The sequence below is a fragment of the Hyperolius riggenbachi genome, chromosome 1, assembly GCF_040937935.1.
Source record: "Hyperolius riggenbachi isolate aHypRig1 chromosome 1, aHypRig1.pri, whole genome shotgun sequence".
Classification (NCBI taxonomy): domain Eukaryota; kingdom Metazoa; phylum Chordata; class Amphibia; order Anura; family Hyperoliidae; genus Hyperolius; species Hyperolius riggenbachi.
The window spans coordinates 637,550,961-637,577,324 of NC_090646.1; the positions used below are offsets into that span (position 1 = coordinate 637,550,961).

Sequence of the window (26,364 nt, forward strand, 5' to 3'; positions counted from 1 at the left end):
AATGCAGTTGCAGCTTGCCTGTGTGTAATGTGACAAACAAAACATGGCCGCTGTCATTGTATCACAGGAATAAATAAACGTGAAACTGTTGAAGCTGTTTGCAGCTAGATTTGCTGTGTAAACTATCTTAACTTTAGATAAGATATATAGACAAGTTACTTGTCATAATTAGTTTTTCACCTTGGATGCACTTTAAAAGAGAAAAGGAATTACAAAGTTTACTGAACGTGTAGCCGAGCCGACAAGTGATAGGATGAGATAAACGAATATGTATAATCACAAGAACACAAAATAACTAGGATGTGTTACCTTCTTTTTCTGCCTGAAAGATTTAACCATTCAAGTATACAAGTGACCGTTTCTCTCCAGTCAGGACCCAGTCGGACTATAGCTCAACTCTCACCTATACGAAATTACAGCCATAAAACTGCTCTTGAGTGCAGGGTATAGATAAAAGTCAATCATTCATATAGTTTAGCTCTGGGACACGGACAGACACAGACGGTGTGAAAGGCTATCATTCATATGGAGACAGTACAACATTAAACCTACTGTTTTAGCTTTTAAAAACAAAATAATATGGGATTTAAGGAGAAGGAGGATGGATACAATTGTTTATCTCATCTGTTTATCATCACCACAGGTTTCCTATAGTGGGAGGCGTACATGTAAAAAAAAACAAAAAAAAAAAAAAACGGGCAGCTGAGATAGCGGTTAGAATATTAGTAAAATTACAGATATTCTGCTACTTATATACGATAATCAATATTGAAATCTTTACCGATATTTTACTATCACCTAACCCTACTCTCAAACAGAGAACCCTCCCTCTACTAATGCCTAACCCTATGACCCCCGGGTGGTGCCTAAGGCCCCGTTCACACTTGCATTTTGGCATGCAAACGGACCGGATGGCAGCCTGATGCATGCCTGATGCAAACAGACCGGCTCCGCATTGGATTAGGACCTGATCCGGATCGGAACCGCAAGGTTCCGATCCGGTCCGTTTGCATCAGGCATGCATCAGGCTGCCATCCGGATCCGGTAAAAACAGCGAAATATAATAAAAAATTGTTGGGGTCAGCAGAAGGTGCACCTGTAGAATAAGGTCCTCCGCAGTTAGGCCTCACCTCCACCTCCGACATACTGCCAAACAGCTCCAGCACGTAAGGTCACTGCTGCTCCACTGCTGCCCATGTGTCCTCATCCGAAATGGCCGCTAGAATACGCATAGGAAGTGGGGTAGAACGTCAGGTGTTTGTATCCTGTGTGTTCTGTGCTTTCCGTCCCCATAGGTTTCTATTTCCGGATGGTGCGGTCAGGCTCCGGTCCGGGTGCGTGGGCCGGATGATCCGGACCCGAAAAATAGCGCATGTTGGAAAAGTGTCCGGAGTCCGGATCCGATCCGGCTCCAGTCTGTACGGAACGTACGCGTGTGAACGTCCGCATAGACTTTGCATTGCTATGCGGAACGTACGTTCCGTTTGTACAGTATACGGTCCGGATCCGATCAGGCGGATCCGGACAGGGAACGCTAATGTGAACCGGGCCTAAGTTTAACCCCTTAAGGACCCCCCTCAAACACCAAGACCCCTGCCTCCTAACCCCCAATATTTTCACTAATGTTAAAATCTACAATCCGATATAAACTGTAAAGAGCAACTATAAACGGCTGAATATCGGCTATATTAGTGGCTATTAACGGTGTATCGCGGCTATAAACTTCGGGCGCATCTGGGTGCCCAAATTATCATTTATAGCCGCTAATCCCGGCTTTCATCGCCATCTATGGTGGCGACGTTTTAAACAAGGCACCTCTGGCACCAATTTTACCCGCGTCCTTTTATAGGCTTATGTAAAGGTTCTTGTTTATTCAGGTCACAGAGTATTCTGAGGAAAAAAAGGTAGCTGAAAGCTTAAATAGGAAAAAAATATTCTGTTCCAGGAGGTTTCATCACTGCTAAGTAACTGCTTCAGGCCTAAAGAGCGCAGGAGATGCCAGGGAAAAGTACAGGTAAACTACACACTTCAGCCCTATTACCATAAAGAGAAAATCAGGCTTGGGCAATTAAAATTTAAACAATGCAGATTGCCTGTAGTCCTTCTGCCTCTAATACTTTTAGGGCCCGTATCCACTAGTGGCATGCGCGGCTGGGAGACGCGCGGCGCCATTTCCTCGTGTGCAGGTACGCTGACGAATCCCATAAGCAGAGCCATGCACGGCTATGGGATTCGCAGCCTCCCGTATGGAAACGGATGGTAATGTCAGCCGAATCGCTAAGGTAAGCGATTTGGCCGCGGCGCCATTGTTTCCTATGGCAGAGTTTTCCCGCGCAATTTGCCTGCGGGAAAACTCTGCAGATTTAGCCCAGTTTCCGCGCTAGTGGAAACTGGGCCCTCTGCCATAGAAACAAATCATTAACCCTCTCCACTCACATTAAGCTGGAACACTACAAGTATTAAAGTGAACCTCCAGACTAAAAACCTACTCAGCAGCACTTAAAGGTCTTGGTGTTTAACAGTTTCACAGCATCAGAACGTTTTTTCTTACCCAAGCCTCATTTTTAGTTGCATAGAAGAAAACTGCCCGGGCATTTTTCCCCTGATGCTGTGCAAAGCATGATGGGAATTTCTGAGGTTGTTCTCGTTGCCTAGCGCGCTCCGCTGGGAGAAGTGATCAAGACACAGGACAGTTGGAACGGTGTCTCATGCTCCCCGTCACCTCCTTTCAACCAAAAAGATGGCTGCCCTCATGAAATCACAAACCTTTGCCTGTTATTTTAAAACAGGGTGGGTAAGAGATCATATTACCTATCTATTTTAATGAACAAAACTAATGTAACTTAATGTCAGTATGTATGTTTAGGCTGAAGACATGTTAACCATCTCAAATGTCCTCCCTTTTGGGTTGTGTGGACAGCCGGTCAGCAGGTATTCATCAGAAGCCTCAGTGGGAATCCCAGGTTATGAGCATAAAATGTTTCCTTCTGTGCTGACTGGCATAGGTAGCGTAGGGACCCTTACCATAATGGGGAAGCCTTATCGCTGGTGTAAGGGTCTAGTACAGGACCGTTACCATAATGGGGAAGCCTCATCGCTGGTGTAAGGGTCTAGTACAGGACCGTTACCATAATGGGGAAACCTCATCACTGGTGTAAGGGTCTAGTACAGGACAGTAACCATAATGGGGAAGCCTTATCGCTGGTGTAAGGGTCTAGTACAGGACCGTTACCATAATGGGGAAACCTCATCGCTGGTGTGAGGGTCTAGTACAGGATCGTTACCATAATGGGGAAGCCTCATCGCTGGTGTAAGGGTCTAGTACAGGATGCCATTGCATGCAAACCATGTTGGGAGCTAACGTCCCCTTTCTTCAATCGCATCATTTTGCTTGTTTTTAATGCTGCTAGCGTTCCAGCTTGATGTAAGTGTAAAGGGTTAATGATTGTTTATAGGTAAATTTGACCACTCCCCACAGCACCTGCTATTCCATTTAAAATAATGGTCCCTTAGCAGGATGACTATAGCTCCTCCTTTCTTTTAGCCATAGACTTTGAACAAGTATACAGGTCAGGCATTCTAATCCCTGGCACTCATCCATTTTACCGCCTCCATGTAGTAGGAGGGCCAACAGATTTGGATTACCAAGAAGAGATTGTATAAGTAAGCTCTCCTGTTACATGGACATGTAAAATTGACCAATCTAAATGATGGCTGCCGCGTGATGGATGGGTTGTTGTACAAAGGTAAAAACCCACTCCGTGACCCCACCCTTTAAAAAACTGGTACTTGTCAAACTTCTGACCGACTGTCCACATGACCAAAATGCGAGGATATTTGAGATGGTTAACAAGTTTCAAAGAGAAGGATTTAAAAATTTTACCTAATTTTATGGAAATCAATACAATTTGGAATCAGTCCAACTGGTCAAAATTAGAGGCCATCAGTCCAACTTCAGGCTACGTAAAGTTTAACAACTCAGAGTTCGTACCGACTTAAACTATTAGCAGCCTAGTTTGTAGGTTGATCATTTAAAAAACAAAAAAAAGACCTGGTGCCCCACACAGCCTAACATTTTTGGCACTAGTCAAGTAAAGTATAGAGGACACAGCAGGAAACCGCATATGTGTCAGATAAGACAAGATATAGGAAACATATTATGCACTTTCCTCCTGGTGGACTTAGAGCACCAGAACTGCAGCCACTAGAGACATGCTCAGTAGGCAGTAGCAGTGTTATGGAGTCTTGCCCAATGTCTCCTCACTAAATAGGTGCTGGCTTACTGAACAGGAAGATACCAGATTCAAACCCTTATCTCTGTGTCTGAGTCCATTAAAGGGAACCAAGAACCACTTTTTTCTACTGTTTTTAATGGCTATAGGAGCTGCCATGTCTCCCCCACTCCTAGCTCCCCATTATTTATCCAGGGGAGGGTGTGAAGATAACATCTGTGACATCTCTAAACGCTTTGAAGCACAGTGTCCCATCTCTCCTCCCCCCCCCGAAAGCTTTTGTTAGCTCTCTGCTAATGTGTGAAATAAAATTATATCAATCCTTATTTGTCTGCAAATGCTACGGTTGGGTAGGCCTCAGAAGTAGGGTTATACGGTCCTCTGCTAAGGAGGGTATTGTGATTGGAGAACTGTTCCTTATGGAGGTTTCCTGATGGATCCCCTAAACTAGACTAGCGCCACATTTTTTGCAGGTCCCCTAATCTGAATCACAGGACTGCCTAAGGATAATTCAGACCCTTCTGCCAGGTAAACATACGCATGGATTTCATCCGTTGCCGGGAGTTTGGAGCTCTGCCTTAAATAACACGATTTGCAGATTGGAATACAGAAAAAACAAATATTGCAAACAGTTTCCACATTAGTTCGCACATCGCTCATCCTTAACAAGCGATCTTTGCACAGAGCAGTGGGTTTGCTACTTTGCGTTATTGATGTTGCAGGCTGTAGAGTTCCAAGTTTGAGGCACGGAGTGGCAGCAAATATGTCAGCCCTGGTTTGGTTTACAAGACAAGTGCCAAGGCCCAGCACAATCGGTCATTGTTCTGGCGGGATCCGGAGCCAGCAGAGGAATCTGCGCTGGTATGAGCCGCTCAGTTACAGCTCCATAAGCTGCCTGGCAGGTGGAAGTTCCACTTCTGCAATCATTCCTAATAAAATAAATCCGTCTTTTTAAACTGCTCGAACATCCGGTATAATCATAGGGTACGGAGCGATGTGGTCTAATGGCCCCAAAACGTGTCATTTTAGAAGGAAACCACTGCTTTAAAGAGAACCTGAAGCATGTAAAATTATTTAAAATAAACACATGACGTAGCTGCAAATGAATATTACATACTAATCTCACCACCAGTTCCTCTCAGAAGCTCACCATTTTCTTCCTACAGTGATCCCTTCCAGTTCTGACAAGATTTTGTCAGAACTGAAATATGCTGACAGTTACCGTATTTTGCGGAATAGAAGACGCTCCTGACTATAAGACACACCTAGGTTTAGAGTACAAGAGCAAGGGAGAAAAAAAAATATACATACTAAACATGGTGAAGGGCATTCTGTGGATTATGCCCCCTTGCACCTCATGTCTCCCTGTGTCGTCCTCTGCCCCCCTTGTGTCCCTCATATGTCCGCCTCTGTCCTTGTGCCCTCCTCTATGCCCCTTTGTGTCCCCCTGTGTTCTCCTCTACAGGGAGTCCGACATTTGCGTGACACCAACCCTACATTTGTCCCATAAAACGTATTCTGTACAACATTATTTGCACGTCTTAATAAATAGATGTATTTTTGAAATATATATATATATATAAAAAAACTAAACAAAAACACACAACTCTCCCTTTGATGAACGTGGTTGGCAGGAATCGGTGGTCACGGGGGTGATGTTATTGGAGAACGCACGATTTATTTCTGATCAGTATCTGGGTGTCGAGGCTGAGCGCTGCGGTGATGCCCCAGAAATAGCTGTGTGAGCTGCGGACACAACAGGGGGTCAGTAACTTCATGTTCTCAACAGTAGCATCCATATCAGCGTGTCAGGGTCACCATCATACACGCCATAAATCTGCCCGACTGACCGGACCAGCGGGCTGCACAACTAAAACTGTCCATGCTTGAGGACCACTACCAATAGAGGTCCTGCAATTTATCTCTTTTTATATACACAGACAGTCCCCTACTTACAAACAACTCGAGTTACAACATTTCAGAGATACAAAGTTCTCTTGATTTAAAGAGAAACTCCGACCAAGAATTTAACTTTATCCCAATCAGTAGCGGATACCCCCTTTTACATGAGAAATCTATTCCTTTTCACAAACAGACCATCAGGGGGCGCTGTATGACTGATATTGTGGTGAAACCCCTCCCACAGGAAACTCTTGAGTACGTACTCCTGGCAGTTTCCTGTCTGTGAACCTTGCTGCATTGTGGGAAATAGCTGTTTACAGCTGTTTCCAACTGCCAAAAAAGCATGCAGCAGCTACATCACCTGCCAACAGTAAAAATGTCACCATGTAATAAATGTCAGAATGTAAATCAGAGATTTAAAAGATTCTACTATGGTTGCAAAAACAAAGCACTTTTTTATTACATTATTTTCACTGGAGTTCCTCTTTAACAAAAATATGTAGTAAAACAATGCCACTTAATGGGAAGGGAGCAGAGTGACAAGCTGTGAACTCCCTTAGAACATACTTTCCCATTTTATTTGGCAAAAGCTGCTTCATGTGGAGTATACACTAAAAAAAATGCAAGGTTTCATTAACCCCCTTGCCATTCCAATTCTGGCGGCAAGGGGGCAACGCAACACTTAAATTTATTTATTTATTTTTTTAAATCATGTAGGGAGCCCAGGGCTCGCTACATGATAGCCGCTGACAAGCGGCATCCCCCTATCCACTCCGATCGCCTTCGGCGATCAGAGTAAGCAGGAAATCCCGTTCAGAACGGGATTTCCTGCTGGGCTTCCCCGGTCGCCATGGCAGGATGACGTCACCGACGTCATGGACGTCAGAGGGAATCCTGATCCACCCCTCAGTGCTGCCTGGCACTGATTGGCCAGGCTGCGCAAGGGGGGGGGGGGGGAGCGGCGAATCGGCGGCGATCGGAAACTGCACGCAGCTAGCAAAGAGCTAGCTGCGTGCAGTAAAAAAAAAAAATAAAAAAAAATAAAAAATAAATCGGCCCAGCGGGGCCTGAGAAATCATCCTACGCAGGTTACCACGAGCTGAGCTCGGGATAACCGGCAAGGAGGTTAAGAGTGTTTAAGAGATACTGAAGTGAAAAAAAAAATCTGATGTAATGAATTGGTTGTGTAGTACAGATAATTAATAGAACATTAGTAGCAAAGAAAATATGCTCATATTTTTATTTTCAGTTAGTGTTTTTTATAACATTGCATCATTCTCTAATATTTGCAGTTTACACACTACTCAGCATTCTTAATGAATTTACAGAGCAGGCCAGTGAACTTTTGAACTCCTCTGCAGAGAAAGAAAATACAGCGGCTGACAGTTGAGATAACAAGCTTCAAAAGACAGAGCTCTCTGCGACTTTGAAAGTCTTGGAGCTCAATGGCTCTTTTGTATATATAACTGGAGTTTAACTCTTCCTGTACTGGAAACAGACCTATTTCTCTGCTCCTAATGTTTTATTTCTTAGCTGTACTATACATATAAATCATATAATTTTTTCTTTCACTTCAGTGTAAAAAAAAAAAAAAAAAAACCATAACAACCAACACTGCGCCTAACTACCAAAAGCGTTTGCCGGCACTTGTAGTTCCCTCAGCAGCTGAAAGCCATGTCTACTCCTGCCCCCTCTGCACCATCATGATGGTAAACCCTCTCTGGCCTCATAGTCCAGCTACTGCAGATGTGATGGTGTAACATAATCCGCCATCGGCCAGATGGGCGGCTGCGCGCAGCTTCAGTTCCCATGTGACGCGTCAGACATCTCTTCTATTCACTGGAAATCCAGTGTAAGTGGTGCCAGTTCCTGTGGAATGTGGGAAACACGCCGCAGTGATAATTGAGGGAAAATGTTTCCAAACATTGACGTGTCATCATATGAAGCTCAATGTACACTAAGCCACGAAGATCCACAAGCAGAGGGTGCCATAGAAGCTGCCCAGATGTCCACACCACCTGCGCTCCATCTGGCCGTGGGGTTTACCAGGGGGATACAGATAGGAGGCAACACCTGCTGACCCCCAAATATTCATCTACACAAAGGAGAACAGATCGTTACTGTAAAGATAAAGAAATCTAAGGATCGTATAGCTTATCACTACCACATAGCTGAAGTACCTTGCATTAAACGGACCCCAAACTTCAAATTTAATTTAAATTAAGTGCGGTGAACCTATTGGTTTTTTGGTGCTGTCCGGTGCTCCAATATTGTGTACATATTGCGGCTCCGAAGCAGGAGATGGGCCCTGGGTGATGCTGCTGGGGAAAAGATTTGTAATTTAGGGAAAATAGCAACTTGATGTGTAATTAAAAATCATTTCAACAACCGCGAACGCATGCAAATGACGTGCGATTCCCAAGCGGGCCACAAAAGTGCACATTTTGAACAATTCCTCTATGTGTGCTCACCGCCTTCAAGATGCATCTCTCCCCATAAGTAGACCTATCACTTCCCAGTTAAAGGGCGCTTATTTTGCACATTGGTGACACTGAAACCCTTTCTATGGCTAAAAGTGGACATCTGCTTTTGTCATGATTTTATTGTCCAAAACCCCATTGTATTCCCAAAAAGCATTGGCCAACCAAAACACCAATTGACATGCGGCCAACCTTTTTACACACTAACCTACATAGTTATCTGATGGAGATCATATGCAATTCACTTTCTCCTGAGATTTCTCCTAGGAGATCATTTTTCATCTTTGCTTTAGAATAACTTTTCAGGAATTTGCAATAGAAAAAGTACCAAAAAGTAGGTGACAAAGTACTAGCAAAATTATTTAGAATATTTTCTTGCTTGCTGGTGGATAAAATTGCATTTTATTGACAAGTTTGAAAAATATCACCTAGGAGAACAAAAATAATTGCACATGGGCCCATGTTTTCAAAAAATAAATAAAAAGCTTAGGATACTCTTGTGGACCAAAGTAGGCTTGATGGCATCACAAACAAGCACACACCATAAATTTCAATGTTTAGATAATAAAACATTTACATCTAGAGACAGAACGGTGGAGGATATGGTCTGGTTCTCAATCTGTTCGTACACAAATTTTAGTGCAGTCAAGTCACAATAGTCTATGTTAACGAGCATTACTCTATTTCTTGTGCCTGATATTAATTTGACATGATCATCTCAAACTACATACGGTACATAAGGTTTTATCCAAAATACAATCAAGGTTCAAGATCACGTCTTTGTAGGAATGGAAAGCTTGTACAACCAATTACCTGGAGCTTGAGTGTTGGGGGAAAAAAAAAAAAAAAAAAAAAAAAAGACCCCCCCCCCCCCAATTAAGTGCCTGCTATAATTCATTTTAATGCACTTACTGGCTATTGCAACTAGTTAGAATTAGCAACTACTCACAGCAAGCAGCTGCTCACTCACTCGGCAGTATGACATGGTCCATAGTTCAACAGAAGAACCAAAATGATCAGACCACAAATAAAATACAGCAAGTCAAACCTGATTCTTGGTTCTACTATTCTTACTAGATCATGGTTCTCACAGTGTCACATTTCCCTCACTATGACACACAACACACATCTAATGCATAGCTTGGCCTGCCCTGACCTCAGCTGACTTCTAGGTCTGCCCACACTTCCACACTACCCAGTGATCAGACACTGTGTGGGCCACCCATGCTGAAGGTCACAATGTACAAGCCCAGCTATTCTGGTACAGGGATCAGTGGCAGACATTCAAGGTGAATACAATAATATTTTACAACATCAGCAAGAACTACAAAAAAACCAAAATGTGGTAAAGAGAAATCCAAACCAAGCCCAAAAACAACAGGGACACCTTCATTGGTCTCCGTGGGACACCATCATGATATTACCTCAAGCACCTGCACTTTACTATAGAATGCTCCCAAACCTATTGTACATGACTGAGGGCTAAACAAACCACTTAAAGGGAACCAGAGACGAAGCACCCTTGTGAATTTTACCATCTATATCAATAAGAACATTAGAGAAAACACTTACCCTGCTCTGTTTCATCCTCATTGCTAAAAGGGTCTGTTATCAGCTGTGATAAGAATCCCCGACTGAGCATTCAGTCTGGCTTTGCAGGGAATGATTATTGCTGAGTCATTATAGCAGAGCCACAAGGGGGCAGGCTTGGGCTTGAAAAGACACCAGAGAAGACAGACTCAGCTATAATCTTTCCGTAGCAAAGCTAGACTGAGTGCTCAGTCAGGGATTCTTATCAGAGGTGATAACAGTCAGATTAAACAGAGAACAATGAAACAAAGAGCAGATTAGGTGTTTACTGTCATGTTCCCACTGATTTATAAAGTAAAATACAAGAGGGTGCTTCATCTCTGGTTCTCTTTAAAAGGGAACGTGAAGTGAGGGAATTGGAGGCCGAAATTTAATTTAAATTAATACCAGTTGCCTGGCTGTCCTGCTGGTCCTCTGCCGCTCATACTTTTAGCCATAGACCCTGAACAAGCATGCAGATCAGATGTTCCTGGCCAAAAATTGACAAGATTAGCTGCATGCTTGTTTCAGTTGTGGGATTCAGACATGGTCTGGTCTTCTGTAGTCCTTCCAAAGAGGAGAACTGTGGGGGCAAGATGGTAAGACCAGGACAAAAACCCTACTGAGTTTTCAAACCACTCTGGCCAATAAAGAAAGGATTGGAGGCTGGTTTGCAGCCATATGCTCCCTCTGATGGCCAACTAGCCCGGTCTGCAGGATCTCTTCTGATCTTTGTAAACTGTTTTTTATAATCCCCAGGAAAACCACTAAAGGGGGGCTCCACCATATAGAAAAACAACGAATATACATAATTCACGTCAGCCTGTAAAACATACAAGTGTAGATATGAGCCCAGAGTCATGCCCTAACAGAGCCTCTTTCTACAATCAGTGCAGAAGTGCTGACAGAAGACACGAGGTATTGGATTCAGCTCTCTAGGGTGAATACTGTACATCCCGTTCTGATGTATGTATACGATAAGTTTCATATCATCCCCCCAGGGAGATTGCCGTAGTTTACCTGCATGCCACCCTCCTCCCATACTTCCCCCGTCTGGCCATTCAGAAGCTCCATATATGGGGCTCCACAACATCTTCATATCTACATATAGATTATCAGAGCCTTCCTGCGACTTATCCTGTCCATGTCAGAGCACTAACCAGCTGACAGCTGCCTCAGATAACCTCTGACCCGGAAGCACTAATAGCCTTTACAGGAAAGCAGGAGGAAACCGTGCGTTTTCTGAATGAATCACTTGTGTCACGTTGACGGCTCGGTAGTTCTAAGAATAGTGGGACATTCTGTACGTTTATCGCCTGCATTCCAGCTAGCGGGGGAACACAACACCTAGTCACCAACAAAGCTGGACACTATAAAAGCACCAATTAACAGAACAATTTCCCAAACAATCAGATTGGCGATTAGTGGAAACCGTTCGTGCCCAAGGAGAAAACAATAGGTCATACAATCAGATGCATTTAGGGCCTAGGTTCTCAATGTGTGGTACGCGTACCCCAGGGGGTACTTCTGATGGTTCCAGGGGGTACTCGGGCTTGATATATTTAACCAAGAATAACAAAAACCGAGTTCAGCTTGGGGATACCGCTCCTGGCATGTTTTTTTCCACCCCGAGCTGAACTCGCGATTACTGCTAAGGAGGTTAAAATAATCCCAGTGTCTTTGCATCCCTGTGTGTGTCCGTGCTTTGCACTACTGCGCATGTGCCGCATGGACAGCCTTGGGACAGGGAGCAGGAGGGGGCCAGGCTCGCACGCGCCCTGACTGTGCGGCGGTCACAGGGGAGGGGTAGGTTCCGACACAGACCTAGAGCCCATTTTTTTGAGCAGGCTTAGGTCTACTAGTTTGTTATAATTTATGTAAAAAAAAAATTGCAAGTAAATTTTTTTTTGCTATAGTAGTTGCTGCCCTGATTTACATGAGTGCACCTCCACAGCCACATTACTCCTCCACTTTCCCGCCACTTGGAACCACGCCCCTCGGGTCACTGTGAAGCCTCTGCGGCTCTCTCAAAACAAACTTCACATATTCCTGGGCTTGTATTAGAGCTCTATTTTATACCTAAACATCATATTTCTCTCCAGCGGCTAAAATCCAAAGTGTAAATATTAGTTCCCTGCCTTTCAAACAGATTTTACTGTCCGGTCACCAAACGATTAACTGCTGCGCCAACGCCATAACTCAACACAGAAAGGCAAAAACCACGGAAGAGCCAACATTGCACTTACCAATCTGTTCTCGTCAAACACTTCATACAGAAGCCGGTGATTGGTTGGGTGGACCTGGGGAGGGAAAAACAAAAACACAAGTTTAGCTTTCAGTAATTCTGAAGGGTTGTGAAAGATCATTAGAAAAAAACTCTAGCTAAAACTTTGTACAGATCAAAGCGGTCCCTCTCCTCTGGAACTCTCCCACAGCCCGTCATGCTCAGAGCCTGGAAACCTTCAGGCAGGGACACACTTGACTGTCGGCGTGCACGTTTTCTGCACAGAAAAACTGAGAACTGATGGTAATCACTGGGCTAGTTCACACTTAAAGCGGATCCGAGATGAAAAACTAACTATAACAAGTAACTTGTCTATATATAGCTTATCTAAAGTTTAGAGAGTTTACACAGCAAATCTAACTGCAAACCGCTTCAGTTTATGATTATTTATTCCTGTGATACAATGAGAGCAGCCATGTTTGGCACGTTGTCACAGGCTGAGGGCTGGAGATGCTATCAGCTTGCCTGTGTGTAATTCAGTCCCTTCTCCTCCCCTCTGCCTCTGAAATCAATGGCTAGTAACACCGCCTCCTCCTCCTGCCCAGACTGAGCTCCCATAAGCTCTTGCTACAGTGCCATGGCACATAAGGAGCTGTGGGCGAGGCTTGTTTAGTTTATAGGGAATTAGGATAGTAAAACAAAAAAAAGTATTTGGTTAAAGGAATGCCCTATAAAACTATATAAAAGGAACACAATTATGCAATGAGTTACAAGTTTATCTCGGATCCACTTTAATGCATTTTTCGCATGCAGAAAAACTGACATCCTGCATCAGGATTCTGCACATTTTGTCAGTTTTCTCTATTACATTAGCTGCTGGGAACTCACGTGTGGCCTGGAACCCACTGAAATCCGCAAACGCAAAACGCAACCGCTAGCGTTTTGTCTGAGCGGTTTGCAAGCGGATTCATGCACGTTTTCGGTCGCGTTTTGCAACAGTGTATTTTTTTGCTCAGCGGTTGTGTAGCGTTTTGCGTTTTTATCCTGATTGGTCCTGTGAATTATTTTTAGTTTTGTTACAGTGTGCTGAACCGCAAAACGCTAGCAAAACCGCTCAGTTTAGGTTTTGCTGAGCGTTTCAATACTTTACATTGAAGCGCTAACGCTCCCAAAATGCTGCAGGTCCTGCGTTTGCGTTTCTGGGAAACGCAAACGCTCCTGTGGAAGTTGCCCCATCCATTAACATCAGCTGAGCGTTTTGGCAAAACGCTAGCGTATCGCAGCGCTGCCAAAATGCTCAAAAAACCGCTCTTGTGGGTTCCAGCCCTGTGTGTTTTTCTGCATAGAAATACACATGGTGTGAAGAAAAACGCCTCAAACGTACTCTGAAAACACACCTATTCAGACAAGACTATAATTTGCTATAGGTAGCATTGGAAGTTCACTGCCCCACATGCCCGTTTTTAGGGCCGTGCGGGCACCCTGAGCACTTTTGGGAGGGGGGGCGCTGTAAAGGAGGGGGGAGCCGGAGCCGTGGGGAGTGCAGCCCGACCTCTCCCTGGGCTGCCCTCCGTGCTCCCCCCCCCCTCAGATGCCGAGTAATTAGCGCAGCAGGAAGCTCTGTACGCAACTACTCGCCTTCCTGCGTTCCACTCGCAGCTGATCTCCTCTCGTCAGACGCTGATACACACGCTGCTTCCGGCTAAACAGGAAGCAGCGTGTGTATCAGCGTCTGACGAGAGGAGATCAGCTGCGAGTGGAACGCAGGAAGGCGAGTAGTTGCGTACAGAGCTTCCTGCTGCGCTAATTACTCGGCATCTGGGGGGGGGGGGGGGAGAAGCACGGAGGGCAGCCCAGGGAGAGGTCGGGCTGCCCTCCCCCCTCCATTATGGGGGGTGGACCTACCTAACCAACCTATACTGGGGGGCACCTACCTATCTAACCTATACTGGGAGGCACCTACCTACCTAGCCTATACAGGTGGTAACTATACTGGCTACCTATATTGCCGGCACCTACCTATCTAACCTATACTGGGGGGGGGGGCACCTACCTATCAAACCTATACTGGGGGCACTTATCTAACCTGTATTGGGGGCACCTACCTAGCCTATACAGGTGTCAACTATACTGGCTACCTATATTGCAGGCCCCTACCTAACTAACCTATACTGGGGGGGGGGGCACCTACCTATCTAACCTATGCTGGGGGCAACTATTCTGGCTACCTATATTAGAGGCACCCACCTAGCTAACCTGTAGTGGGGCACCTACCTATCTAACTTATTCCTGGGGACGCCTGCTTATCTAACCTATACTGGGGGCAACTATACTGGAGGCACCTACCTGGCTAACCTATAGCGGGGGCAACTATACTGGCTCACCTATGCCTGGCTACCTATACTGGGGGACAAATAGCTGGCTACCTATACTGGGGGGACCTATACTGAGTGCAACTAGACGCACTCTTTACACCCTCGCCCTGGGTGCATTTTAGCCTAGAAACTGCACTGCTGCCCCATCCCGTGTTTCTTTCCCCATGGTTTCCAACCCGCTACCCTCTAGATCCTAGGTTCTCAATGTGTGGTACGTGTACCCCAGGGGGTACTTTTGATGGTTCCAGGGGGTAGTTGGGCTTGATATACTTAACCAAGAATAACAAATTAAGTGTTTTAGAAAATGATAAATCTTATTTAAAGAGACTAACAAAAAAAAAAAAAAGTTTGCCTGGGGGGTACTTACCTCGGGAGGGGGAAGCCTCAGGGTCCCAATGAGGCTTCCTCCTCCCCTGTAGCTGCAGGCAATCCAGCGCTGGCTCCCCCGAAGTCTCCTGCAATCCTGGCTCTACAAGCGCTGACAAGGCTTGATATACTCACCCTCCCGGCTCCAGCGGGGGCGCTATTGTGGCTCTCAGCTCGGAGATAGGCGGAAATAGCCGATCTCCGTCGGGTCCGCTCTACTGCGCAGGCGCAGGAGACTTTCTCCTGCGCAGTAGAGCGGACCGACAGTGATCGGCTATTTCCGCCTATCTCCGAGGCAGAGAGCCGATACTGCGCCTGTGCTAGAGCCGGGAGGGTAAATATTTACTAAATATTTACATCCCCGCTGTTCGGAGGGGCACAGCGAGACCGCCGTGGGGCACAGGAGGAGGACGGGAGAAGCCTCAATAGGATCCGGAGGCTTCGCCCACCCGGGGTGAGTACCCCCAGAGGAACTTTTTTTTAGTTACAGGTTTCCGTTAAACAACACCAAATTAGTATTGTAGCCAATTAAAAGCAATAGTAAATGCTTGGAAATTGTTTAGAACCAATTATGTACTACAATGAAATGTATATTTGTCAAGGGGTACATGTGATAATGTTTACTATGCTAGGGGGTACTTGGTGAGTACAATATCCTAAAAGGGGTACATAGCAATAAAATGTTGAAAAACACTGCTCTAGATCAGCCTCTCTCAACCTTTGTACCCTGAAGGAACACTTTAAATACTTTTTGGATCTCAAGGAACCCCTGAATTTATTTTGCAGTAGGTAATGGTCTTTAAAAGCTGGTGTGGCTGTTTATGTCACTACCCCCTATTACAGTGCCCTTCATTATAAGGTCTCCTTGCTCATTACTATTCTGAATTGAAAGAGACTCACGGAAAAAACCCTCTGGGGGGTACTTACCTCGGGAGGGGGAAGCCTTATGGTTCCAATGAGGCTTCCCCCATCCATGTAGCTGCAGGCAATCCAGCGCTGGCTCCCCGAAACCTCCTGGACAAGCAGCGATATTTACCTGCCGTGATCCTGTGCAGGTGCAGTAGCGGCTCTTTGTTCGGGTAAAGCGGAAATAGCTGAGCCTGATCATATCCAAAGAACTCGCGCCTGCACAGAAGAGCGGGATACGATCGGGCTCGGCTATTTTTGCCTAAGCCTGAAGGAGGAGTCGCTAGTCTAACTGCACAGGATCGCGGTAGGTAGATATTTACCTCACCGCTGTTTGCGGGGGGTTGCAGTGCTGGATCGCAGATACACCGGAGGATGGGGGAAGCCTTGTTAGGATCCAGAGGCTTCCCCCTCCCAAGGCAAGTATCCCCCGGAGGATATTTTTTTTTCGTTACAGGTTCTCTTTAGCACTTCTTTTTACAGTACCTGCTATTATATTGTGCTCTTCATCATACTTCCCCCAGCCCCCCCCCCCCCCCAATGGGAAAAATGCTAAGGAACCACTGAAGAGTACTCAAGGAACCCTCACATTCTATGTAACTGTACTTTTATTGCTGGATGTCATGACTGTACAGTCTCTGGAATTTCTCATGTACACATGTTCCCCGATATTGGTTTTGTACAGCACTACGGTAGAGGTTGGTGCATATATATATATATATATATATATATATATATATATATATATATATATATATATATATATATATATATATATATATATATAATAATAATAATAATAATAATAATAATAATAATAGCCACGTCTCCTCGGTTAACGAACGAGATAAGGACTGTAGGTTTGTACTTAACCTGAATCCATTCTTAAGTCGGGACGCTGTGCCATTTCTTTCCTTTGCGCCTCCAGTGTCTCCCTCTGGCTCATCTCTGGCCCCCGTGTCACCCATGTGCCTCCTCTGTCCTCTGTCTCCTCCTCTGTCCTCTGTCCTCTGTCTCCTCCGTCTCCTCCTTTACCCCCATTCTTTAAGCAGAGTAGGCGCAGCAGAAGCCATATCAGGGACATCTCACCTGTTCCACTGCCGGTGTTACGTCCCATCGTGCTGCCCGGAAGCTGCGCGGCCCATCCTATCTGTTCACTGTCCCCCGGTGGCTTCTCATGCGTCGCATAATGACGCATCAGGAGGAGCTGCCACTAGGGGGCTTCTCCTGATTGCGTCATGCGACGCATGAGAAGCCGCTGGGGGGAGGACAGTGAATGGAGAGAGGCCGGGCCGCGCAGCTTCCGGGCAGCATGATGGGACGTTACACTGGCATGGAACAGGTGAGATGTCCCCCATCTGACTTCCACTGCGCCTACTCTGCTTAGGGAACGGCAGCAGAAGAGGTATTCCCCGGCTGCGTGATGTCATCATGGCGGGTCGTCGGGTGTTCGTATCGGCGGGTCGTTCATAAGTCAGGCATTCATAAACCGGGGACTACCTGTACTTTAGATAAGTACCTTCTGTGATTATACGAAGTATTGCCTCTGACGAAGGGGAACTACCCACGAAACAGCCATACGGCTACTTTGTCACCTTCACTGCTAAAAACACTATCATATGTCCAGCTAGATTTAAAGGGTTTTTATGGCAGCAGTGCCTCGTTTGCCTCTTCTAATACTCAACCATAGGGAGTAGTTACACCCCAAAGCCAAGCCTATGTAAACATCTTGAACCACCTGACCAGCAAACATTCTCCCAACAAGTGCTGTACCCCATTACGGGGGCCTTACGAGTGATCAGGTGTGCAAGCTTCTAATCAAGGCCGGGATGCTAAATAGGTCAAATTTGGGTGGACTGAACAGGTGACTGATCTGCATCCCCACCTAGAGAGGCAAAACTGCATCCGGAAGCGGCCTCTACCAGTCATCTCACTCTCCTCCGCTCAGACTGTGTGGCAACACTTTGCAGCATATGGATTCTGAGGAGTCCATTTGATTGATACACTGAGATAGTGTGAATAGCTGAGCTGTGGAATGTGGAGAGCTCAGCCACAAGTTATGCTTGATGTGGCGGGACTGAGCAGATCTCACTCACTCTGGAATGAAATGTTATTTTCACACACTTCTCCTCTGGAGAAGCAGCAACGTCTCCCTGCATGGAAGGAGGAAGGGGGGGGGGGGGGGGGCGGGAAAGCCAAGCTTTGGGAGGCTTTATAGCGAATTTAGTGAAAGTTTGCAGCCAGGAACAGAAGGCTGATCCAGCAGCTGCCCCTCAAAGTCAAAGTTTCATATTAACTGGCAGGGGACACACACAAAACACACACATCCCCCACATGTTAAAGAGGAACTGTAACCAAGGATTGAACTTCACCCCATTCAGTAGCTGATACCCCCTTTCCCATGAGAAATCTTTACTTTTTCTTGAATAGATCATCAGGGGGGTCTGTATGGCTGAGATTGTAGTAAAACCTGTCCCACAGTGTGATGTCAGGACCTAGGTCCTTTCTCCAGCTACCATTTTCCTGACCAGCTACCAGTTTTCTGTCTGCGAGCATTGTGGGATATAACAGCTGTTTCCAACTACCAAGGAAAAAAAGTATCTCCCTCTGTGCATATGTATATCCATAAAAAAACAACCTTTTAGCCTATCGCCTTGTTGGGGGTGTGGTTATAGATAACCGTTGGTGCTGTCTGTTTTTTTTCCTGTCTGCCAGCAGTAAAGATGATTACGAGCAGGCTGATTGTGGATCAAACAATATGAACAAATTACATGGGGAATATCAATCATTTCTTGATCTCTCTTCTAATGCATCCATTTGGAGTGTGTAAATCAACCATTTTTGTTGAATAATCAACAGCATCTTGAGTCTACTTTAAGGGGGTAAGTCCACTGCCACCCCCTTTTTAACAATTTTATCTCATTTTATTCTTTTGGCGCCTCTGTTTGCCTGCACTTAATCATTTCTTGATCGCTCTTCAAATTTTAACTTCTCACTTTGCAATGTATCCCTTTTCTCTAAAGTTCCTCTTTAAATGTACATGGCAAGCCTACTATGGAACACTGTAGCAAAGGCTAAAAGATACAGGTGCTCACATACTCAAAAGTGGATATAACCAATAGCAACTAGCTGCCAGAAGAGCCAACATGCATTGGTTGTATACAGCAGATTCCAAAAGTTCCTCAGCGCTAGTGTAGTATCCAACCAGAACCTAGACTACCTGTAGCCACTCAGTGTTTAAAAGGTGCATAGACTCGCAGGTGTCTGCCAACACAGATAATCAGCTTGCATCAGATGCTGGTCATAAAGTCAATTTCCAAAACATTTACTGATGAACATCAAAATTCCAGCAATAAAACTTGCATTGTAGGTCCTTGCAACCAGAATCCTTCAGCAGAAAAGAGCATTTTGAAACAATGAACAACCAAAGTGCTATATACAGATAGATTAACTTGCCCACTCTCCAACCCGACTAAGTTTCGCCCTTCTTACATCATCAAGAATAAGTTCCGTCCTCCAGGATGATGCCAGAAGGGCGAAACTTGTTGGTTTGTAAAGTGGGAAAAATCATCTTCTATCTGAATACAGCACACTGGTTGTGCATTGTACCCAAATGCTATTTTATGCAAAGGGGTCCTGGTTGCAAGGACCCCCAATGTGTTTTATTGCTGGAAATTTTTTTTAATCAATAAATGTTTTGAAAATTGACCATTTATATACAAAATGTTTTAGTTTAACTAGTACACAACGTACCCCTGTTTATCACGTCAGGTATGCTGCAGTAGTCACTCTTAGGGCCCATTCACACTAGAAGCGCTTTTCTGAGCCTTTTGCGATTGATTAGCGTTTTCTTAAAATTACTCCCATTCACTTAAAACCACGGTAAAAATTGCAATCGCGTACGTGAAAATCGTGGCGATTTTACAACGATTTTTACAGCGATTTTAATGAAAGTGAATGGGAGCGATTTTAAAAAATGCTAATCAATCGCAAAAACGCTCAGAAAAGCGCTTCTGGAGTGAATGGGCCCTTAGAGGAGAATTCCACAAAGTGTTGGGCTGGAAGTTACACAGGAATAACACCTACCGGACTATAAGACGCTCCTGACCACAAGACACACCTAGGTTTAGAGGACACCTGGGGCATCCACAGTGAAGGGGCATCTTGTGGATTATGCTCCGTTTGTATCCTCCCGTGTCCCCCATGTATTCACCTCTGGCCTCCTGTATGCCCCTTTGTGTCCCCCTCTGGAGGTTCGTATTGGCAGCGTTCACAAGTCAGGAACTCCCTGCATTTGGACTATAAGACGCAGTAACTCCACCCCCCCCCCCCCCCACACACACACACACACTGGTGGGAGAATAAGACTATTTTTTGGACTATAATACTGAATGTATATTTTATACTTCTTTAAGCCAGTTGTATTTAGTCAGGTGTTGGCCATGGAGAGAATACGAAGATATAACATCAAAAGTTGTTTAGGTGTTACAGATCAGAACCAGCCAGTTACAGGTATCATGCCTGGAGAAGATTTTGAAAGCTTGCAAAGAACTCGTGTAAAAACAAAAAACCCAGAACATTTATATCGCGCTTTTCTCCTGGCGGACTCAAAGCGCCAGAGCTGCAGCCACAAGGACGCGCTCTATAGGCAGTAGCAGTGTTAGGGAGACTTGCCCAAGGTCTCCTACTGAATAGGTGCTGGCTTACTGAACAGGCAGAGCAGAGATTCGAACCCTGGTCTCCCATGTCAGAGGCAGAGCCCTTAACTATTACACTATCCAGCCACCACTGTACACATTGTATTTTCCTCACTTCAGTATCCCTTTAAAGAGAAACCGTAACCAAGAATTATACTTCATCCCAATCAGTAGCTGATACCCCCTTTCCCAGGAGAAATCTATTCCTTTTCTCAAATGGATCATCGGGGGGCTCCATATGGTTAATATTGTGGTGAAACCCCTCCCACAGTGTGATGTCAGGACCATGGTTCTGACATCACACTGTGGGAGCCTTGTTGCATTGTGGGAAATACCAGCTGTTTCCAACTGCCAAAAAGCAAGCAGCATCTCCTTCCACTAAAATTACCTGCCAGCAGTAAAAATTTTACCACGTGATAAATGTCAGAATGTAAATCAGGGAGAGGAAAGATTTTACAATGGGCTAACACTGACTAAATCATGGATACATAATTATTGTAAAAATGAAGCACTTTATTACATTATTTTCACCGGAGTTTCTCTTTAAATCGGTATGCAAGCCAAAATGATTGTCTTATCAGCTCATAAACCATCATTTTCCAACACCTAGCAAATACTGAACTTCAGAAAACTGGCCTCTCTAATGGAGGGTACATTGCTCCATAATCCACTTCTTGCAGCATCTTGCCCTCCGGAGAGGGGTGCATACCATGGCAGGCCTGAACACTGCAGAGCATTATCCTGCCATGCACTCTCCTCTTATCCAGCGCTCTGCAGAAAGGAGATTAAGCTTGTCTGCTAAGCCAATTGAAGTTCTATAAAAAGACTTAATGGACAAAACACAGTGGAAAAATATCCCTGGTCTCTTCATTCCATTCTCACCCCCCCCCCCCCTCCCTGCAAACCTTTCTACAGGAAGTGCACATGGATGCAGGAGATAGCCCCGAACACTCAATCCACAGCATAGGAATACTTACTCTGAAGAAGAATTCCTCATTCCATTTTGGGTTCAGGGTCTGGAAAACAGACAGAGAAGAATTAAATCACAGGTCATGACACACTGGAGCTGAGATATTAATAGGGCAACACAAGCTTAGGTTACACATCTCCAGTTTATTTTCAACACAGAGACATTTTACATATGATTATTTAATATAAGCCATTTAGAACTAGTAGGTGTCGTCCTGTGCAAGTGAGACCGATTATTCATCACTTAAAGGACAACTAAAGTGAGAGGTATAGGGAGGCTACCTTATTTTCTTTTAAACAATGCCAGTTGCCTGGCTGCCCTGCTGATCTTTTTATGCATCGGTATTGTCTGAAACCCACACCTGAAACAAGCATGCAGCTAATCTTGTCAGAAACCTCTGATCTGCATGCTTGTTCAGGGGCTATGTCTAAAAATATTAGAGGGTCAGGATCAGCAGGTCAACCAGGTAAAGTGGATTGTTTAAGAGGAAATACATATGGCAGCCTCCATATCCGTCTCACTTCAGTTGTCCATTAAGTCAGTGGAATGGCTGGTGGATAGATCCGCTGGCAGCGGGAGGTCAGTCTGTTATTCTGCTAGTTACAGGCAGGCATGGGCTTTTGAGTCTAGAAAGGACTCGAAATCAGAATTCAAATGAAGTCTAATGATTTCATGTTTGAGAGCAGTATGGGGGGGTTAACTTACCCAGAAGTCTTTGGGACGTCTGCTTTCTATTGCGCGTCATAGGCGTAATGAAAGCCGCGTTCCACCACTCACTTCTGTGCTTCTTCCTTCGGCTTGAAAGAGGAAGCGCGGTAGGGAGTCAGGCAACACCGCTTTCATTATGCCTATGACGCGTCGGCTGATGGTGTAATGGTTAAGGGCTCTGCCTCTGACACAGGAGACCAGGGTTCGAATCTCGGCTCTGCCTGTTCAGTAAGCCAGCACTAATTCAGTAGGAGACCTTTGGCAAGTCTCCCTTACACTGCTATTGCCAATAGAGCGCACCCTAGTGGCTGCTGCTCTGCTCTGGCGCTTTGAGTCCGCAAGGAGAAAAGCGCAATATAAATGTTATTTGTCTTGTCTTGTCACAAAGACTTCTGGGTAAGTTGACCCCCCCCCCCCCATCCCGCTGTCACACGTGAAATTATTAGACTTCATTTGAATTCTGAATTAGAGTTCTTCTGGACTCGAAAGCCCATCCCTGGGTTCAGGTACAAAAAGGCATAAGGGACATGACGTTTATTATGAGCTACCTCTAAACACTAAGCTACTGCTGTATATTATATCTGCAGACCTATGAGCCTTTACACAAAAATTTCCATTTAGCCCCCAGTCCCGATGTACAAAAAAATAAAAATAAAAAAATAAAAATAAAAAGTTACCAGAAGGATGTAAGATATACTTGAGAGAAAGATATAAAATGCTGATCTACTTACCTGTGGCTTCCTCCAGCCCATTGAAGTCTGTGTCCCTTGCCCCAACTGACGGCAGCCACTCTTCTGCGGTCCCCTCTGTAGAAGATGCTAACCAGGCCAGCAGCTTCTGCGCATGCGCACTGTAGTACTGCACCTGTGCAGAATGCTCCCGGTTACGCAAGCGCAGCCCCGAGGGGCATCCACTCTTCTGCAGTCTCCTCCTGTAGCAGCCACTATGGAGGGGACCGCAGAAGAGAGGCTGCCAGCAGAGTTGCAGATACTTCAAACGGGCTGGAGGAAGCCACAGGAAAGTAGATCAGCATTTTTTATTTTTCTCTCATTTATACTTTAAAACACACCTTTTACTAGGAGGGGATTAAAATTTGGATACTTTAAGTAGTGGGAAGACCAGAGTCTACCATTTTTGCCCACAGACCTGGCCACGCTCCCATTCATGTATGAGATAAAAAAAAAAAAAAAAAAAAAAAAAGCTGTACACTTACTGGGCATGCGTAGATCTTACTTTTGCCCAGTAGGAGCTTGGCCACAAGAAGCATATGCAACAAGCAGATATATTACAGAGACAGTGCAACTAGATAAGGCTTCAATAATCAAGACCACATTAGAACAGGTATAGGAACTTATAGGATAGAACAAATGAGGCTGAACATTTTGTTAGAGAGTCTCTTTAATACCAGTTGCCTGGCTATCCTGCTGATCCCCTACCTGTAATACTTTTAGCCATAACCCCTGAACAAGCATGCAGCAGATCAGGTGTGTGACATTTCTGTCAGAAATAACACCTGACAGATTACAGTAGCTGCATGCTTGTTTCTGGTGTGATTCAGACATGACTGCAGCCAAATAGATCAGCAGGGATGCCAGACAGCTGGTATTGTTTAAAACGATGTCAATATGGTAGCCTCCATATATTTTTAGCTTCAGACTCCCTTTAAGTGAAAAGAACATTGGAGAAAGGTAATTCATAACACATTTTAGCCTAGGAGAAAAAATACTTCTTGTACAAATTTTTCGCAATAGTGGTTTTTAATGGTGTATTAGAAGCACAGCAATGCGCATGCATAGTCAAAAAAAGTGTCCACTACAAATCGATCAGATCATTCAGGTTCAACAAAGGAGGGGAAAAAAGCAATTCGATCAGACTAGCAGAAAAAACTCAGGTCAACAGCAATCAATAGAACGGTAATTTGTTGTCAGATTGTAAGGTTCGGGCGTTTGTACAGTTAATGGTCACCTTAAAGGGAACCAGAGGTGGAAGCGATATGGAGGCGGCCATATTTATTTCCTTTTAAACAATACCAGTTGCCTGGCTGTCCTCCTGATCCTGTGTCTCTAATGCTGGGCATACACGAGTCGACCCGGCGGCTCGATTAGCTGCCGGATCGACTCCCGCCGCGTCCCTGCTCATCCCTGCGGGTGCTCCTCATCTTCCGCTCGTTGCCTCACTATCGTCCGCCCGCGGGGATCGAGCGAGGAATCTATCCGGCGGGTCATCGGACCTGTCGGAAATTAGCGGCTCGATTGATAAGGAAGGATCCTACCGTGTACGCCCAGCATAATACTTGTAGCCATAGACCCTGAAAAAGCATATGCAGAGCAGGTACTCTGACTCAGCTGACTGAGGTGTTACTGGATTAGCCATATGCTTGTTCCAGGGTTTTGACTCAGACACTACTTATGCTAGAAGATCAATAGGGCTGCCAGGCAACTGGCATGGTTTAAAAGGAAAGTAGTATGGCAAGCCTGATGGGAGGGGAGCACTCAGCTGGACTGCCCATGCTCCGACTGGCCCTGACTAAAGGATTTTGCAGGCTAAATAGCGGAGGATGGTGAGGGAGAAATCAGCCTGCACGAGACTAGAGGAAGCCCCAGGTAATAAATCTCCACCCTCCGTCTCAGGTACACTTTAAAGGTGGCCATACATCAGGTGACTTGGCTGCCGATCGACCATCCAATTCGATTATTATAATCGAATTGGATGAAAGTCAGTGCCGCCAAGTGCATGCCTGATCGACAAAACTGCCAATTTCCGTCCCGAAATTGGTCGCCTTGTCGATAGCGCATGCTGCAAGAGGTCAGGCCAAAGTTAGTTGGTCGGGTGCGCTGCGGGAACAGCGAACAATTTCCAGACAATGGACGCAACCATCTGCCGCATCGCCGCTGTGCCAAAGTGTATATATTACCTGTCCGCGGCCTCCGCTTGTCCCACACTGCTCCGGGAGCATTCTCCTCTTCACTTTGGCGCGGTGGGCATTAGGAGGGCACAGCGGCGAGGGAGCGCACAGGGCCGATTCCGGATCGATTTTAGCATTAAATTGATTGGGAATCACCCTGTAGTGTATGGGCAGGTGACAGATCTCTCTAGTCAGATTCGATAAGAGATCTGTCTCTTGGTCGAATCTGCCCATACATTGCTAGATTTATAGCTACCTTAAGTGGCTCGTCCAGGTAGCCCACATTTTGGCTGCATTGTCTGTAATAAACATGCGTTGATGGGAATATAGATTTATTCTAGCTGTAATTCCTCATTAAGCTCGTCGCTGTCACCCGTACACGATGCTGAAACGCACGGAATGACAGAATCCGTTAGTGCGGGATTAGTTCACTTTCCCAGGGATCAGGTGACGCCTGGGCGAGTGGAGGATGTGAAACAGGAGCCCCCCTCTGACCTCACAGTGTGGAAGTGTCCTGGTGACTGCCGAGATCTCAAGAGGCATTTGGGCCTAAAATTAGCAGTCTATAGATAGCACCTAGATCATCCGGGTTCTGTGCAGCACAAAGGCCTCCAGGAACAGATAGGTGACAGAGCTGTACCCCCCCCCCCCCCCCCCAATGACAGGCCGGTGTATTTCATGAATCAGAATCCTATCAAGATACAAAAAGATCAGAACTATTCAAAGTGAAGTGCAGTCATCCGGCTTCCAGAAGACAACAGAATATTCCGAAGAATTATATTTTATAATAATAATAATAATCTGAACATTTGTATAGTGCTTTTCTCCTGTCGGACTCAAAGCGCTCAAGAGCTGCAGCCACTGGGACGCGCTCAGGAGGCCACCCTGCAGTGTTAGGGAGTCTTGCCTTGAACTCCTTACTGAATAGGTACTTGACCTAGCCAGGATTCGAACCCTGGTCTCCCATGTCAAAGGCAGAGCGCTTAACCAGTACACTATCCAGCCACTATTTTAAGGGAAGAAGAAAATA

At 45.4% G+C, this 26,364-nt stretch overlaps 1 protein-coding gene across 4 annotated transcripts in view; it reads right to left on the reverse strand.

Moving 5' to 3' along the window:
• Positions 1 to 26,364, reverse strand: part of NEDD4L (NEDD4 like E3 ubiquitin protein ligase) — a 491,133-nt gene that overhangs the window by 226,463 nt on the left and 238,306 nt on the right. For all 4 annotated transcript variants that reach the window (XM_068251284.1, XM_068251285.1, XM_068251286.1 and 1 more), the window contains 2 exons: positions 21,729 to 21,767; positions 12,430 to 12,483 (listed from right to left, as the gene is read on the reverse strand). In XM_068251284.1, coding sequence (XP_068107385.1) covers positions 12,430 to 12,483; positions 21,729 to 21,767 — 93 coding nt within the window. The remainder of the gene's footprint in view (positions 1 to 12,429; positions 12,484 to 21,728; positions 21,768 to 26,364) is intronic.